The 16,375-nt window shown below is 40.6% G+C and overlaps 2 protein-coding genes across 6 annotated transcripts in view; one reads left to right on the plus strand and one right to left on the minus strand.

Annotated features, from left to right (window-relative positions):
- The window catches only part of TDG (thymine DNA glycosylase), a 19,591-nt gene extending 12,189 nt beyond the window's left edge, over nucleotides 1-7,402 (minus strand). For 2 of the 3 annotated variants that reach the window (XM_054574609.1, XM_054574608.1), the window contains exon 1: nucleotides 7,229-7,402. In XM_054574609.1, coding sequence (XP_054430584.1) covers nucleotides 7,229-7,251 — 23 coding nt within the window. In that variant the 5' untranslated portion in view covers nucleotides 7,252-7,402. Of the gene's footprint in view, nucleotides 1-3,419; nucleotides 3,646-7,228 lie in introns of those variants that run through there. The other variant, XM_054574610.1, reaches the window with a different exon arrangement.
- LOC129071372 (ubiquinol-cytochrome-c reductase complex assembly factor 6) lies at nucleotides 7,198-16,125 on the plus strand. 3 transcript variants are annotated; one of them, XM_054574611.1, is made up of 4 exons: nucleotides 7,562-7,613; nucleotides 8,149-8,244; nucleotides 10,841-10,958; nucleotides 13,039-16,125. In XM_054574611.1, exons 3-4 carry the CDS (start codon nucleotides 10,851-10,853, stop codon nucleotides 13,132-13,134), a joined length of 204 nt encoding a protein of 67 aa, XP_054430586.1. In that variant the 5' UTR covers nucleotides 7,562-7,613; nucleotides 8,149-8,244; nucleotides 10,841-10,850; the 3' UTR covers nucleotides 13,135-16,125. The 3 variants fall into 3 exon arrangements, with proteins under 3 accessions (XP_054430588.1, XP_054430587.1, XP_054430586.1); XM_054574613.1 differs by lacking the exons at nucleotides 7,562-7,613; nucleotides 8,149-8,244 and adding an exon at nucleotides 7,198-7,321; XM_054574612.1 differs by lacking the exon at nucleotides 8,149-8,244 and having other exon boundaries at nucleotides 7,554-7,613.
- Nucleotides 16,126-16,375: the final 250 nt, after the last annotated feature.

The raw sequence follows: 16,375 nt of genomic DNA on the forward strand, positions 1-16,375 counted from the left end.
CCATAAACCACTATCTCAAGCTGTTGCCATCAGCACAAAGCTAAGGAAGTGAATATATTTTATGAAACTCAAGTTACGCTAATGCCAAATAATACCATGATACTCAGCAGGAAGAAAAACACTAGGAAATTAAGTGGATAAGTACTGTTTACTACTTGGAAAGAAAGGTTGTATGTTCTGTGGCAAGATACTCTGCTTATTAGGTTTCTTTCTCTTTGCATGTGGAGAAGGAAGACAGGGAACTCGGAGCCCCGGCTGGTGTGGCTCAGTGGGTTTGAGTGTCAGCCTGTAAACCAAAGGGTCACTGGTTTGATTCCCAATCAGGGCACATGCCTGGGTTGCGGGCCAGGTCCCCAGTCGGGAGCACACAAGAGGCAGCCACACGTTGATGTTTCTCTCCCCTTCCCCTCTGTCTAAAAATAAATAAATAAAATCTTAAAAAAAAACAAACAAACCCAGAGAGCTCAGCAGAAATTAAAAAGGCAAACTAGTACAGTTTAAGAGGGTCAATTTTATAGTATGTAAATTATATCCTAATAAAATGGTTGTAAAACAGGGCAAACAAAGCATTCCTCTGGAAAAGTGTAAATGGGTGAGGCAGACACAAGGAAAGGGTCTACCCATGGGTGGCTGGGCTATTGGCAAAGAAAACAGATTCGCACAGAAAAACAGGCTCAATCCACTGTTTAACAATGGACAAACCATCAGAGAGGCATTTTATTGTTTTTTTAAGATGTATTTATTTTTAGAGAGAGGGGAATGGAGGGAGAAAGAGAAGGAGAGAAACACTGATCGTCTGCCTTTTGTACATGCCCTGACCTAGGACTGAATCCACAACCCAGGCATGTGCCCTGACCAGGAATCAAGCCAGTGACCTTTGGTTTTGTGGGATGATGCCTAACCAAGCCACACCAGTCAGGGCAGGAAAGGCATTTTAATTTCAAATTATCCTTAAGGGTAAACTGATTTTAAAAAGTTAAGAATTAGTAAGAAAGATATTAAACTGTATCTGAAGAATTTTATTTCTTTAAATATACTGTTCTCAAATTATATAAAAAATATAAAAATAATACGATTTAGCAAACATTAACATAAGAAAATACTATTAAGAGCCTAAAAATTAAATACACTGACATTCTGTAAAAGAGGGGGAAAACATTTAATATATGCTTTAACGTGGGAAAGAATATAAAACAGTACTGTAAACTAAAGCAACACATAGAAAAAATATGTAGCCAAGGACAAGAAGTTAAAATATAAAAATGAAGAGAAATGAAGTGCTTAAATTGTGCCCAGCACAAAGTAAAACATCCTTTTTTTCTCACACCTTTCTTTAATACTATTCATAGCTCTTATCGTAAATTGTCAAAACACTGGTTGTTGAATGTTTATGATTTAAATATTCTAATGCAGAGTTGGGTAAGGCGAGGTTACATTGCAAGATCACGTGCAGTTTACCCTCTGGAAACTTTAGTACAATGAACTGTGGCTGCGGCCAGTGGCAGCTTTCCCAGAGGCTCACAGCCACTTTCAGCTGGAATACATAAAGACACGTGGTCACAATAAATGAGTGGCCAAAAAATGCACGAGGTCTGTTCTTAGTCTGTCACACTCAGGAAGGCCACCTACGCACCCCCCCGCCCCCAAGCTTCCTGCTACTTCTCTCAGAGTTTTACAGATGGGTTCTATTTTGAGTGCTTCACAAAAACCCAAACTTAAAACACATACCGTGTGCTGTGTATAATGTGCGCCCATGTTTTTGTGTGCATTATACAGAGAATTATTTATACCCATGGTATGTAATCATCATACCCATGTATTGTGTGCCTCATTTTTCCCTCAAAAATTTGTGCAAAAAAGGTGCACATTGTACATGGCAAAACAGGTAAATTTGGGAGACACCATTCATGTTACAAAAGGATTCTGAACCTTAAAAAATAAATTTGCAAAATGTGACTCCCTTAGCATATTTAGGGGTTGTTAAGGATCTTAAGAATTCTGGGGTTTGCAAATTGAAAGTTAATATTTTCAAAATCAGTTGAATAAAGTGAAAAATAATGAAGAAAAATACTGGAGTTTTATATTTTACATATCAACACTGAAAGAAATCTAGAAACTTATAACATTTAAGTGACACTTTGCGGTAAATTAAATTAGAACAGAAATAAAAAGATTAATCTATGGAAAATAGAATGTGTGAGTTCTAAGGTAACATATGCTCTCTGAATGTTACATTTAGTCCAATCACCTTACAGCTTCCTAACAGCCAGAACAAGAGGAAAAAGGGTGACTACAATATTCTCGTTGCTTGGCAGGAGAAAGTAAGACTTTCATGAACCTGAATACTAGAAAACTAAAGGGTTCTGGGTAATCTCATTTTCTTCTATCTAATAGTAGTTAAATTTATAAGCAGCATAAACTTCTTTCATCCTTAATGTAAACATATTTCTTAAATACACTTGTTGTATTTATATACGATAACTCACTTTGTAACTCAGAATTCTGCAATGTTTATGAACAATAATTATCCCTGTAGGAGAGGAAGAGCTACAAAATAGCACTTTGTCAAGTCATTCATCCTCGTAGGAGCGAAGTTCCCTCATCATGAAAATGGAAGGTGAGATTTGGTGATTCCTACATTCGTGTATGGAGAATGTGTAGAAAATAGGACCAAATATGCCCAGACTCCAGAACATACCCCAAAAGAGTTTTCTTTTTTTCTTTTTAAACTCCCTGATATCAAACTTAGAAGTACGAATGATTTTTAATTGATTTTAGAGATGAAAAGGAAAAGAGAGCACACGCAACATAGATTTGTTGTTCAACTTACTTATGCATTCATTGGTTGCTTCTTGTATGTGTCCTGACTGGAGATCAAACCCACAACCTTGGCATATCGGGATGACGCTCTAACTAACTGAGCTACCCGGTCAGGGAGGTATGTATGAATGGTTTTATTTCCTCTTGATCACGGTTCCCTGTCGTTTATGTTTGTCCTCATCTGTATGTGTGCTGCCTCCTTTTCCTGCCACTAACCCCTTCTTCTTTCCTACCTTCATGCACACTCCCTTTCTCTTGAACTGCACTGCTCAAAGGGTCGGTTTTTATAGTTGTCTGCAATTGATAAATTGTGTATTTTCCTGATGAACTGTGTTGTTTCCTAATAGTCTTTCTCAAAACATACACACACAGAGCTGACAGAGGAGTCTCGTTAACTCGGACTTTGCTATATTTCAAAAAACTAATTCTTTAAGGTTTTCTCTAAAAGGAACAATTCCAACTTCTTTAATCCACAATTATTTTCCACTATTTTAAAGATCTGAGTTGCTCTTTCCAAATACACTTGTTTTAGTCCATTTGGGCCGCTACAACAAAATACCATAGACTGAGTAGATAATGAACAAATACTTATTTCTCACAGTTTTCAAGGTTGGAAAGTGGTGGCAGATTTAGTGTCTGGCAAGGGCCTGCTTCCAGGTTCAGAGAGGGCTGCCTTCTCCATGTATCTTCACGCAGCAGAAGGGATGACGGATCTCTCTTGGGATCTCTTTCAAAAGAGCACTAATCACTGCCTAAAGACCATCCCCACCACCATCAAACACCATCATCATTCTGGGGATTAAGTTTCAACACATGAATTTTAGAAGGACATAAACATTCATAGCAACATTTTATTATCTTCATTTAAACGAACATAGACAACACTGAATACTTAGAAAAATACCAATCAATGCTAAATAATACCAATGCTCAAGTAAAAAGGACTAGTTATGTAAACTACGATGGAATACCATAACTATTTAAAGGCTACATTCAATATTGCTTAAGTGGAAGCCTGTGTATTCACCACACATTACTGGGTACTTGCTGTGCACAGTCTACCAGAAATTGTAAACACAAAGACGCAGAATAAGCAAGAGCCCCTAGTTCATTAACTACTCTTCATATAGTATGATTTCAAGTTTCCTCACTATTCGGTCATTTTTGGTGCTCAGAAGCAAACAAAATAAAAATACTTCAGATATATCCCCCTCATCCTGAAACTGAGCAGGACTATCAACATCCTCATCCTTATCAGCTTTACTGGTGCTCACAGTACACTGTTGATTCATACTGTGTTCACCATTGATGAAAACTTCCCCTTTAACACCTCTCCCTCGTCTCACATTTGTATCATTGATTTTTCCACGCCTAAATAAAGGGGTGTGCCTCTCTTTGTAAAAGATCATTCACCATTCCAGCCAGTTGGGATTGAGCTGGATTTTGAGCCAACCCATCAATTCCACAAACCCGTCCCAGAGTTAGGTCACAGGCAGATCTTATCATTTCATCTGCACCCTGAAGGTGTTAAACTTCTGAAGAGAACAAAATTGGGGTAGAACTAAATGGCACATCAGTATAGACCTCTCTTCAGCCTGCCCTTAATGATTTTGTAGTTAACCAGTTTGATTTCACCTAATGAGACCGCTATCAATCCATCTTCAGCTTGCTCCACTCCCCGGCCTGCCCATCTGCACACACAAGTGGTAGGGCAGTTGTTCGGGAGGCAAGTTTGAAGCCACACTGCCTGGGTTTAAATTTCGGCTCTGCCACTTACTAGCTTGGTAGACAAGTTCTTTGGCCTCTTTATGTCCCAGATTCCACATCAGAAACTGAGAATAGCTGCACCTAATTCATTGGTTATGAGGACTAAATTAGTTAACAGGCATAAAACACTTAAAACAGTGCCTGGTATATATATACTAAATTTGCCATGACAGTAATAAAAACAGCAGGAAATGAAGAAATATTTTAGGTACTTTCTGATGTTGTCTAGTCTAGTGTCATTATCTAAAAGGGAATGACCCAGCTTTGTAGGTCTTGCTTTTTTTCTGAACTTATACTATAGCCCAGTGGTCACTAGCTCCTTTTAAATATGCTCACTGACCACTGAAAAGTAATCATTTTATTTAGGATGAAAGTCCATAAATTAAGTGGGCAGCTTCCACATTTGGGAGAAACAGGGACCCATGCATTTATTTTCTGGCTTCAGATCCCTCTCCTGTTGTCTACAAGTTCCCCAACACTGCTGTTAATGTGGCCTTTCACTTGAAATCCAACTCATCCAGGCAAGGAAATAATGATTTCTGCTACAGCAATTAAAAGTTTTCCTAAATGACTTCATTGATCTTGAACTTTATATCCCTTACAAACATTCATTCCCCCATTTCCAGTCTGCAGTCACTTTTTTTTAACATAGGAGATGAAAAACAAAAATCAGCAGTAAGTGCTTATGTTTCTGTCACTACTAACACCATGTAAACTAGGCAGAAAACCCACACCTTTCTTGTCCTTTTCGTTGTCCACACCGAACCAAAAGAGTTCTTCTTGCTCTTTTTTAGCACTTCTAGAATGCCTGCTCTTATTCAAGGGTTAATGTTTTCTGACTGTATTCTCAGTGGTCCATGCGACACTTTTCCAGTCATTTTTGATTTAGCATCTTATTTCCGTCTTTGGTAAATGTCCTTTTCATGCTTGATTTCATTAGAAACATACTGGCCCTCTTCCTTTTTTCCTCTCTGGTTAGGCCGTAAGTGCTTCTTATGACTCTTGAACTATTTTCTCTTTTTAAAAGAGTCTATAGCCATAGTATTTTTTTTCTTTGAATTTTTTGAAATTAATTTTCTAAAGTAAAAAGCAAACTCATTATTTTCTAGCATTCCATTCCATTCCTGGATTAGCACAAAGTAAGGGTGACAGAAAAACACTTTCTTGGGATTATCTGGGGCCTGTCATTTTAGAATCCCCAAGGATAAACTCTTTACAGTATTACTGCAGAATTCTCCGTTTTTCCTGAGGTTAAAATTTTGCAAGTTTAAATTTTAAAATGATCTATAACCCTATGGATTAAGTGGAGAGAGACTATAAGTCAATTTGGAGCTAAACATTGTACCAGAGACCTATTACCTTGCTTTATAAGACACTGAATGAGGTCTTATAACATGCACAGTTACTATATACCACACAACTCCTCCCGCAGTTAGCACTGTATTAGGTACCTAAGGACAAGGAGTTTGACTCCATAAATTTCAAAGATATATTTTTAAGACTAATTATTCACAGAGTTCTTGGCCTCGTTGGCAAATGTAGTTTATTTGATAGTAGGCTTTTACTCAAGTTTCAATTCTGATCTGAAGATCGCAAGGGTCAGAGCGATTTTCACGAGTTCTGCTGAATTCTTTTATTTGCCAAGTTCTGGGAAAGAAGTGGAGTACTTTCTATTTCAAGAGTTGACCCACAAAGTCAAGATAAAGTCCCTGCTTTAGGTACATGTATCTCCTTTCCTAAACCCCAAGACTATTTTGGTTATTTAACCCTTTTCACATAACCCAGATTCACAGAATGTCAGACCTGGATTCCAGAGATGCCCTATTCTACAACGTGAACGGGCCCAGGGATGTGAAGTGTCTTGCCTAATTTCAGGGCCCATTAGCCACTGAGAGTAAGGATAATCCTTCACAGGTCTAACAGTATTTTAGTCCAATATAATAATCACTTTAAAAAAAAAAAAAGACCCTGTTATATAACATATCTAATTATTTTCATTTGGTTTTCTGCTCGTTCAAATCTCGAAATCTCTGCCTTTGCAATACGTTTTCTTCCACGCGTTTAACACTCCCCAAAGGCCATGTGAAAAGCAGACTCTTGAGATCATCCCCCAGACCACTAGAGGACGGTTTTAGAGGACTTCTTGGACTGTTATCCATAGTCTCAGAATTCAAGCGCTCAAGGATGGCAGTGTTCTCTACCTCGTGGCCCCTGACGATACTTCCGGCAAGTCTTTTCAGGAAGGAAGCCACAGTAAACCTAATTCTAAAATGCAAACTCCTGAACGGATACGATGATACTGCATCTTCACAGCTCCTTCGCATGATAATGAGGGGTAAAGGGAAACGCAGCCAAGAATGGCAACCAGAAATATTAATAGGAGACTGCTGGTTGTTTGCTACCGCATCTTAAAGCCAGCCAGATGCCGGAAACCACTGAAGCCCGGGTTCAGGCGCCAGAGAGGCCGCGTCAGGACGGCCCTGTGAGGAAGGACCAGAGCAGGGTGGCAGTGCGCACGCGCGCCTCCAGCCTTTGTAGCTGGCCGCAGCCCTTAAAGACCCCAGCGTGCGTGCGCGCGCCCGCCGGCCAGCCCCGCCGTGAGGGGCGCGGGGGGAAGGGCGGCGCTCCGCCCCAGCCTTACCTGCCCCCGTTCTCTGCTTCCATTCCCGGCTGCCGCTCGCGCCGACGGCTACTCCTGCCAGGCAAGCGAGCGATGTCGCCGTAGTATCTTGGTGTATGTACAGCGTTCGACAATAACCAGAGACTTGGACACGATTGCTGGCAGAACGGGGACAGCAGCTACCGCTGTAGCTCCTCCCCCAAGCTTCTAGTTCCCCCTCCCCCCCAGCTCAAACCCCTCTTTTGCCGGGCGCTTCCGTTTGTTCCTCGACAAGTCCCACGACTTGTGGGCGTCACGTGTCTCAGGACAGCCCAATCAGTTTGTTCCTCTCCGTAGTTCTGCCTGCCGCTTGGCCTTTCGGGAAGGGCGGAGGACAAAAAGGTGGGAGGGTGAGCGCTCCGCTGACGTAAGTTCTTGTCCCCTCCAGTGCTCTTAAGTGGTGGACGGGTGGCGGGGGTGAAGGGGTAATGAAGTCCTCTAGGGACGCTCAGTAGGTGGGGTGGTTATGTTTATCTCAGGATTATGTAGGCCTTTCCACCCAAAATGTTACCCTAGTTAAAAAGTCTTGTATTAGTTATCAAGCGTGATGTGGAGGAAAGAAGAGTCTATGATATCAGATAATGTGGGAGTCCAGGCCAGTGTAACGTCTTAGGCCTCAAATTCCTAGTCTGTAAATCGAGGTGATTCTGAAACTGCTTTGTAAAACTTTACATTGTCTGCTTTACCCTGGAAATGTAAAAATATTAATGTTTTAAGCATGTGATCGTAGATACCAGTCAGGCATCACATTTTCTTTCACAACCTTGCAGACCAACCCTGTTTTCTTCTCAATGGCTCTTACAGCTAGTTTTTGTCTCATTAGTTCTCAATTTGTCATTGGTGTTTGTATAAGGATTTCACCAAATAGCTGTTAATGGAGACGGCTTTTTATTTTTCTCTAGTTTGTATGATGAAAAACATGGCTGCTGTATTAGCTTTCCCTAGCTAAGCTGTGGTAACAGCCAACTCCAAGATCTCAGTGGTTTACAGCAACAAAGGTTTGTTTCTCACCAATGTAACATGGGGGCCGGAAGATGGCTGTGGCTCTGTGCTTTATGTGGCTTCCTCATTCTGGAATCTAAGAAAGGGCTTTAATGAGTACATACAGAATGGTTAATTAGTATTATGTCAGTTGTTTAAATGAAACTTTTAATATTTTAAAGCTTTTCAGAACTTTTACAAATACCGTGTCCCTTAGTAGGCACTACTCAGAACCTGACTCATTGTAGGTGTACGTAAATCCTAACTTTTTTTTCTTTTTTTCTAACGCAAGTGCTTAACTTAAGCTTTGATCGCAGCATTCATTTCAAAGAGGCATCCCCTTTCATAGACTGGCTATCTAGAACACATTGCCAGACACGCACACATTAACACACAGACACTATCTAGAATAAATACATTGCCGGACAGGCAGGCACATGTATGCACGCACAGGCGTGTTGGGTTAAAGAGCCATTGAGGAGCCAGGCCACCTCTGGGAGCTGAGGCTTCTTTACTTTAGGAATCTTGGTTGATTTCAATAAATGACCATTTGAGCCACTTGTTTTTTCCCCCTTTTCTGTGCTTTAAATTTCCACTCTTTTGTTTTAAATGCACTGATAATGAGTGAACTCTTGAAACCCTAGGCCCCCACACTTAACCACAATAAAAGCAGAACTCCAGGCCCATGCACGTGGCTACGCTCGCTCTAGCTACAACCTTTCTGTGGGGCTGCAGGTGTGCTGTGTAACTATAAATAATAAACCTGTATCTTTTCAAAGTGTCTTGCAGCCATAGTAAGAATCATAAGGGCGGTACATTCACAACATTGGTCGTTGATAGACTGAGCCCAGTACAAAAAAGTAGGTATCCATTGAACATTTGTTGAATTAATGAATGAATAGCAGTGCATCCTCTCTTTCTCTGGTTTCTAACCCCCCTAGGATGACAGACTAGAAGAGATTTAAAGCAGGTGGCTTCTAACTGATTTCAGAGAGGTAATTCTGGTGATGGGAAGTATGTTTAAAGAGCTATAAACTTTTCTCAGGAGGTTTTCATTCAGGAAGAGTTACTCTTGGGCAGCCAGCATCTCACTGTGGGGCTGCACCTTCTGGGTCTGCCAGCTCCATTCCTAACAGCAGACCAGGAGCCTCTGCTTAGTTCTATCTTATGAAGAGTTTACTAGAAGAGTTGCTGGGGAGCCGGACGTTGAACTTGGGAATGGTGAAGCAATCAACAAAGTGGCTCCTATTCCATCATGTCTTGCTCACCACCCTGACTCTGCCTGGAAGACAAACTTGTTCTGTGAGCCTTGATTGGGGAAGCCTAGGAGAAACCTCTTGTCTTTGCCAAATATGTCTCTACTTCCAAGAGACCTTGTAGATGCAAAAACGAAATAAGGGCCAAGTCATTTCACCTTGTTTCCCTTTTCCTCCCAATACTCTCCCTTTCAAGAACCTAGTAAGGTCGCCTATAGTGGTTGCCTAGGGAAGAAGACGATATGGAGGGATTAGAAAGGCACAAAGAAACTTTTTCGGTGTGATAGATACATTCATTATTTTGATCATAAGAAGGGTTACACAGGTGTACACATGTCAGACCTCATCAAATTTAATGCTTTAAATATGTGGTTTATTTTATGTCAAATATACTTACCTGTTTAAAAAGTGAGTGTATCATGATTTATCTTATACACAAAACCATAATCCTTCAGAATCGTCTTGCTTTAGCCTCTTCTTAACAAAAATCAATCCCTAACTAAAGCACAACCTAAAAATGCATAATTAAATATTGTTGATTTCAGATTTTCTCTTTTTCAGTAGCCTCATAGCACATAGCTGTCTCGGTGTAGTTGTTTCAGGCATCAAAAGGACACGTGGCACAAGGACAGAGTGCTTTTAACTTCACTCACTAGACGGTGACCACCTAAGCACTCGGTGCTCAGTGTGCCAGTCTCCACCCGCTTGTAAAAGGTAGTTAACACCTGCAGTTTGTGCATGTGAAGGGACAGATGTGCACCAACCCAGCCAGAGCCAAGCCCAAGCCGCGACATCTGCCAGGGAAATCCTGCTATGGGGGAAAGATGAAGGAGACAGAAACCTGGGCTGGGAAAGACCTGCGAATCGGTTAAAAAAAAAAAAAAAAAAAAAAAAAATTCTGGCCCCGGCCCCAAGCCCCATTTCTGCCCAGTTCTCATGCTCCCCACTTCCCTCTCCGGCGGGGCCGCAGCTGCGGAGTGCACGTGCCCTCCGGGGCAGTCTGTGTCTGGGCGCCTCTGGGGCCAGTGGGAGTGCGGTCTGCGGTTCCAGGGTCTGAAGGGGCGGCGCGGGGAAACAAGGCAGGCCGGCCTTCCGCTTGCTCCCGCAGGGCTGTCTTTAAATTAGAAAGGCCTAGCACCTAACGTTAAAAAACCGTTGAAGGCTGGTCTCGTCTCAAAACAGGAGGGGGTTTGCCCTCTCAACGCCCTTTTTTATATAAGGACTCCGGTGGGGCGCAGGGGTGGAGAGAACCAACGTGTCCCGACCCCGCCGCACGTCTCTGGGAGACTCGTTTCCCAGCTTGGTTTAAACCTGAGTTGGGAACCTTCTAATGCCGCACGCTTTCCCTCCCGCACAGCCCGCCGACCATGCCCGCGGGAGTGTCCTGGCCCAGCTACGTGAAGATGGTCGCAGCCAGCCTCCTGGCCATGTTCGCAGGGGCCCAAGTGGTGCACAGGTACTACCGGCCAGACCTGGTGAGTGCAGAACGGCCCTCGTTCCTCGCTCCTGGACCACTCCGCTCTCCCCACAGCAGCAAAAATGATCTTAAAACGGAATCAGGAGCACATCTGCCTTGGGCCTAGAAACCTTATGATGGCATCCAGTGGCATGTGCAGCAATGCCAGGTCCTCATGTCCTCCCTGCTTGTACACAGTTTTACCCAGAAACCGTACAGGCTTAACGCCTTCCACAGCCTGGCCCCTGCCTGCCAGGGGACTTACGTTGTATCATTTCCCCCTTATTCCCTCTGTTGCAGCCGCACTAGCTTCCTTGCTGTTTCTCAAGTTCATCAAGCCTGTTCCCACCTCAAAGCCATGCTTTTTCTCTTCTTGGAGTGCTTTTCTCCCAGATCTTGGCTTGGTTTCCTCCTTCAAAACTTTAGGTTTCTGCGCAAATGTCTGTCTCCTCCAGCGACGAGCGTCCTGGGCAGCCTCAGGAGGTCCGCTCCTCTGCTGTTCCATCTCGGTCCTTTGTTTCCATAGGGCATGTCTCACAATATGCAATTATTTTTCTTTGTCTCTATTTTTTTTTTTTGTTTCCTCCACTAGAATGTAAGGTCTGTGTCACAATAAGATGCCACTTTATAACCACTCTAATGGCTATTAATTTTAAATACAAACCCAGCTAGTGACAAGGTTTGGTGAGGCTGTGGAGAAATTCTAACCCTCCTGCAGTGCTGTGAGGGATATCAAAGGGTGCAGCTGCTGTGGAAAACAGCCTGGCAGTTTCTCAAACAGTTAAACATAGAGTTATCATATGACCCAGCTATTCTACTTCCAGATTTATACTCAAGAGAAATTAAAACATATGTCCACACAAAAACTTGTGCATGAATATTCATGGAAGTATTAACCATATTTTGCCCTGTAAAATGTGCACCTATGTTTTTGGCCCAGACTGTCGGGGGAGAAAATCTTTTGTTTTAATTTTTTAATTCAATTATTTTTAATTTATATTTAGATACTTTTTTTCGTAGTATAAAGGAATTTTTGTATTTGTTTTTGAACATATTCTGGTACAAGAAATTTTATGTAACAAATAATTGCAAAACACAAGAACAGATACAAGGTACAAGAAATTTTATGTACCGGTAACTGTCCATGTATAATGTGCATCCTTATTTTTCCCTCAAAAAATTGGGCAAAAAGTATGCATTATACATTGCAAAATATGGTATTTAGAAGAGCCAAAAAGTAGAAACAATCCAAGTTGTCTATCAACTGATCAATGGACACATACAATGTGGTATACCTATATAATGGAATGTTATGTGTTAATTAATGGAATATTAAAAGAAAATGAAGTACTGATATGTGACAACATGGATGAACCTTAGAAACATGTTAAGTGAAAGAAACGAATCACGAAAGACTACATATTGTATAATCCCTTTTATATTAAACGTCTAGAATAGACCAATCTGTAGAGACAAAAGTAGATTGATGATTGCCTAGGGCCGTGGCTCAGAGGCCGGAAGGCTGTGTGGCAGCCGGAGTGACTGCTGATGAGTGTGGGGTTCCTCTCGTGGGTGCAGTTCTAGAATTAATTATTCTGATGGACGCACAACTTCATGAATATACTAAAGGCCATTAAATTTATACTTTAAATGGGCGAATGGTATGGTATGCAAATTATCTCACTAAAGCAGTTACCAAAAGAAGTCGCCCTCTCAGGCCTTTCCTGACCATCTTTCCTGAAAGCAGTTTTATATTTTTTTGCTCACTGTTTTATGCGTGCTGGGGAGTCAGTAAATAGTGCAGGAGTAAGTTTCCATGTATGGAAAGCTATATTCAGATTTTTGATCTGTCAGTTGATAGTGATGCAAACTGTCCCTCTGGGGCTAGAACTTTAGGCATAGCCTGAATGATAGAGTCATAAATATGAGGCTAGAAAGGGACTTGATCAACTGTGGGTTCTCATAATAAAGATTTATCATTGAGCAGCAAGGGGCTTTCTGTTCTTTTTAAATTCTTATTTGCTCTGAAGTTTTTCAGGTCACATTTAATTACAGTCTAAGAAAGCATTGGCATCTATGTTTTGTTTTGTTTTTAATAGACAATACCTGAAATTCCACCAAAGCCCGGAGAACTCAGAACGGAGCTTTTGGGACTGAAAGAGAGACAACACAAACCTCAAACTTCTCAACAGTAGAAACTTCAAAATACAACTATGCCAAGAACTCTGTGAATAATAAGTCTTAAATATATATTTTTGAAATTTATGGAGTCAAACTCCTTGTCCTTAAGTACCTTGTACAGTGCCAACTGCAGGAGGAGGTGTACAGTAGATGGTAGCTGATGCATTGAGAAGTATTTAGGGTTTCGCCAGTGTTTCTTGAAAACTGCCAAAGCTTATATCATCAGCTCCTTAAAGTGATTTGATATTTAGTTGTGACTGTCATGTGCGATAGAGTATTTGCAATGATTCCTACTCTTATAATTCTTTTATTTAATGACATATGCATTCCCACGTTTATTGCAGTATTAACCAAGGTATAAAAACAACCCCAAATCCCCATCAACAGGTGAATGGGTAAGAGAAATGTTGTACAAATACATAATGAATATATTCAGCCATGAGAAAGGAGGCTGTCCTCCCATTTGCTACACCATGGATAGGACTTGATCACATTATACTAAGTGAGATAAATCAAACAAAAAGTATTGTTACCATATCACTTATGTATGGACTCTAAAAACATCAAACCTATCAAAATCTAAACAGCAGAGAGTAAAACAGTGGTTAGCAGGGTATGGGGAGTGGGGGAAAAGAGTGATGGTGTTTAAGGGTACAAACTTGTAACGTAGTAAAAACCCATAGGGCTCTAATGCACAGTATAATGAACCGAGCTCAGCAATTTTCAACCAGTGAGCAGCAAGAATTTTTAAAACATGCAATACCTGACTATTTAGTTAGGGGCAATGACCTCTCTTCCCTTAGATTATCAAATAAAAAAATGACAACAGCTAATACAACAATATCAGTCTGGTATGAATGAATCAAAATTATACCTTTTTTTGTCAGATTGGCAAAAAAATATTTCTTTTTGGGGTGCTGCAGAATTTTAATACTCAGTTTATGTGTGCCATGAGATGAAAAAGGTTGAAAATCGCTGATCTAGACAGTAATGTTGTATTATAATTATGTAATGTGATAAATACGTTACAAGAACCATCTATAATATATAAATATCAAAGTAACACATTGAACACCTTAAGCTTATATAATATATGTCTAATTTATTTATTAAAAAAATTCAGACTGTCACACTGCTATGTAGTTTGCAGTCAGTGTTGACTATTAGCTCCTAGAGCAAGTAGTCATTACAGGGACCTCCTTGTAGAGTTCTCTTGATAGAAGGTTTAAGATGAAATTCTAGTTAGTTCCACAAGAGAATCTCTCTCTGCCTCTAGACAAGATTAATCTTATATTCCTGGACTTGAACTTGAAAAAGACCCCGATGAGTGAGCTCCAGGAACATTCCCTCATGCTCCACAGGTTCTAAAAATATACTAACTGCTCGCCACCACAATGGGTCTTTCTATGAAGCTAGTTCAAAATTAAATTACAGCAACCCTAACACACCCTCTCATAGCCATGTGGTGTGTGATTCAGTAGTACACACTGAATTCAATAAGAATTCTCTTGAAACTGAAATCTTTATTCATGTAATTGTAAAGCTTTATAAAGAAAAGTAACAGGCAAATAACTTAGAGCCAGAAATTCTTAAGTAGCTTAGGAGCTACCAATTTTAGTACCTACTGAAGAGGACAAGCTGAAGTGAGTCCCTAAACTGTCTCCTTAGTTTCCCTTTTCTTCCATAGCAGTTGAATCAATGGATATCTTAATATATACAAAGTTATGTTGTGTCAGTAAAGGTGAATTGTTTCACAGAACTACATATGAAACTAGTCATCTCTGTCCTGGTTGTAAATACACAAAGAAAGACATCATCATATTTACATTTTAATTCACAACAGCTTGGGGAACATATTTCACTAAAAAAACAAAGAAATTCTTTATTCAAAAACTTAATAAACATCTAGGAAAAAATACAAGCAGGCATTCTAATCATGAAGCAGTGTAATAAAGGAATGGATGCCTTTATGGCTCAATATAACAAAACATTTAAAAATTACGGCCAAATGGTGTCAAATATACTCTTTAAATGATACCTACCATAGACAGTTTCATTCAGTTTGGAGAGCTCCTGGGTTGATGAACACCTGGAGAGGCTGGGAGAGTGGCAGGGAAGCGCCACACCCTCTTCCCATACCTTGCCCCGTGCATCTCTTCCATCTGGCCATTCCTCCATTCAGCTGTCAACATAAGAACATCCAAACCTGCCTCTCTCCTTCTTTGCACATCCATTCCCATAATCATTAAGCCCTCAGGACAATTAGGTTCTGCTCAACATCAGTCTTAGAAACAATGCCTCAGGTTTTAATGACATGACTATTTTTCTTTTTTGTATTTTTTGCAAATTTCCCCGATCTCTAGAAATATCAGATTTGCTTATTTCTTGTTCAGTGATTCTAATCTGACATGGAGATAGAATCACAGCAATTTCCTTTATTTTTTAAAAATCATCACCCAAGGATATGTTTATTTGAGAGAGCGAGGAAGGGAGAGGGAGGGAAAGAGAAAAACATTCATCGGTTGCCTCCTGCATGCACCCTGACCAGGGATTGAACCTGCAGTTTAGGTATGGGTCCTGACTTGCAATCAAACCCACAACCTTGTGGTGTACAGGATGATGCACCAAGCAACTGAGCCACCCAACCAAGGCCACAGCGTTTTTCTTAATTGAGACCAAACCAGTTGTGGGTTTAGAAGTGGTTTGTATCTTTCAAATAATTATAATGCTCTATGGTTAACAATGAGTCAATGGAATTTTTAGTCATTCTTTTTTAGTTACACAATTGAAATCCCTTATTAATGTCAATGCAGCAGCCAGATGAAGAGATTCATAGGGCGAGGTCTTGAACAAAAAGCTTCTGTTGTCTTGGAGCTTGGGGCCCTGGCATGCTGGCATGTAAAGGCATTCTGATTCCTCCTCTTGTAATTCTTGATTGTTCCTCTGTATCAGCTTGACTATGACAGCAAATGGGAATTATAAATTAACTATAATAAAAATGACACAATGAGTGCTTATGGTGGTAAGTTAACGTTTCTTTAAATGTTAGAAAGTACTATTGGAGAGATCCAAGATGGCGGTGGAGTAGGTAGAAGCTATACTCACCTTCCAGGTCCAAACTGGAATTACGACTAAAATGTAGAACAATCAACCTGAATGATCAACTGAAGACTCTCTAAACAGAAGTCTTATAGCCAAGGATTTACAGAAGAAGCCACATCAAGACTTGTAGGAAGGGCGGAAATGTGAGAAGGG

The sequence above is a fragment of the Pteronotus mesoamericanus genome, unplaced genomic scaffold (genome assembly GCF_021234165.1).
Source record: "Pteronotus mesoamericanus isolate MK-2021 breed Mesoamerican mustached bat unplaced genomic scaffold, CSHL_Meso_final contig_263, whole genome shotgun sequence".
Lineage (NCBI taxonomy): Eukaryota > Metazoa > Chordata > Mammalia > Chiroptera > Mormoopidae > Pteronotus > Pteronotus mesoamericanus.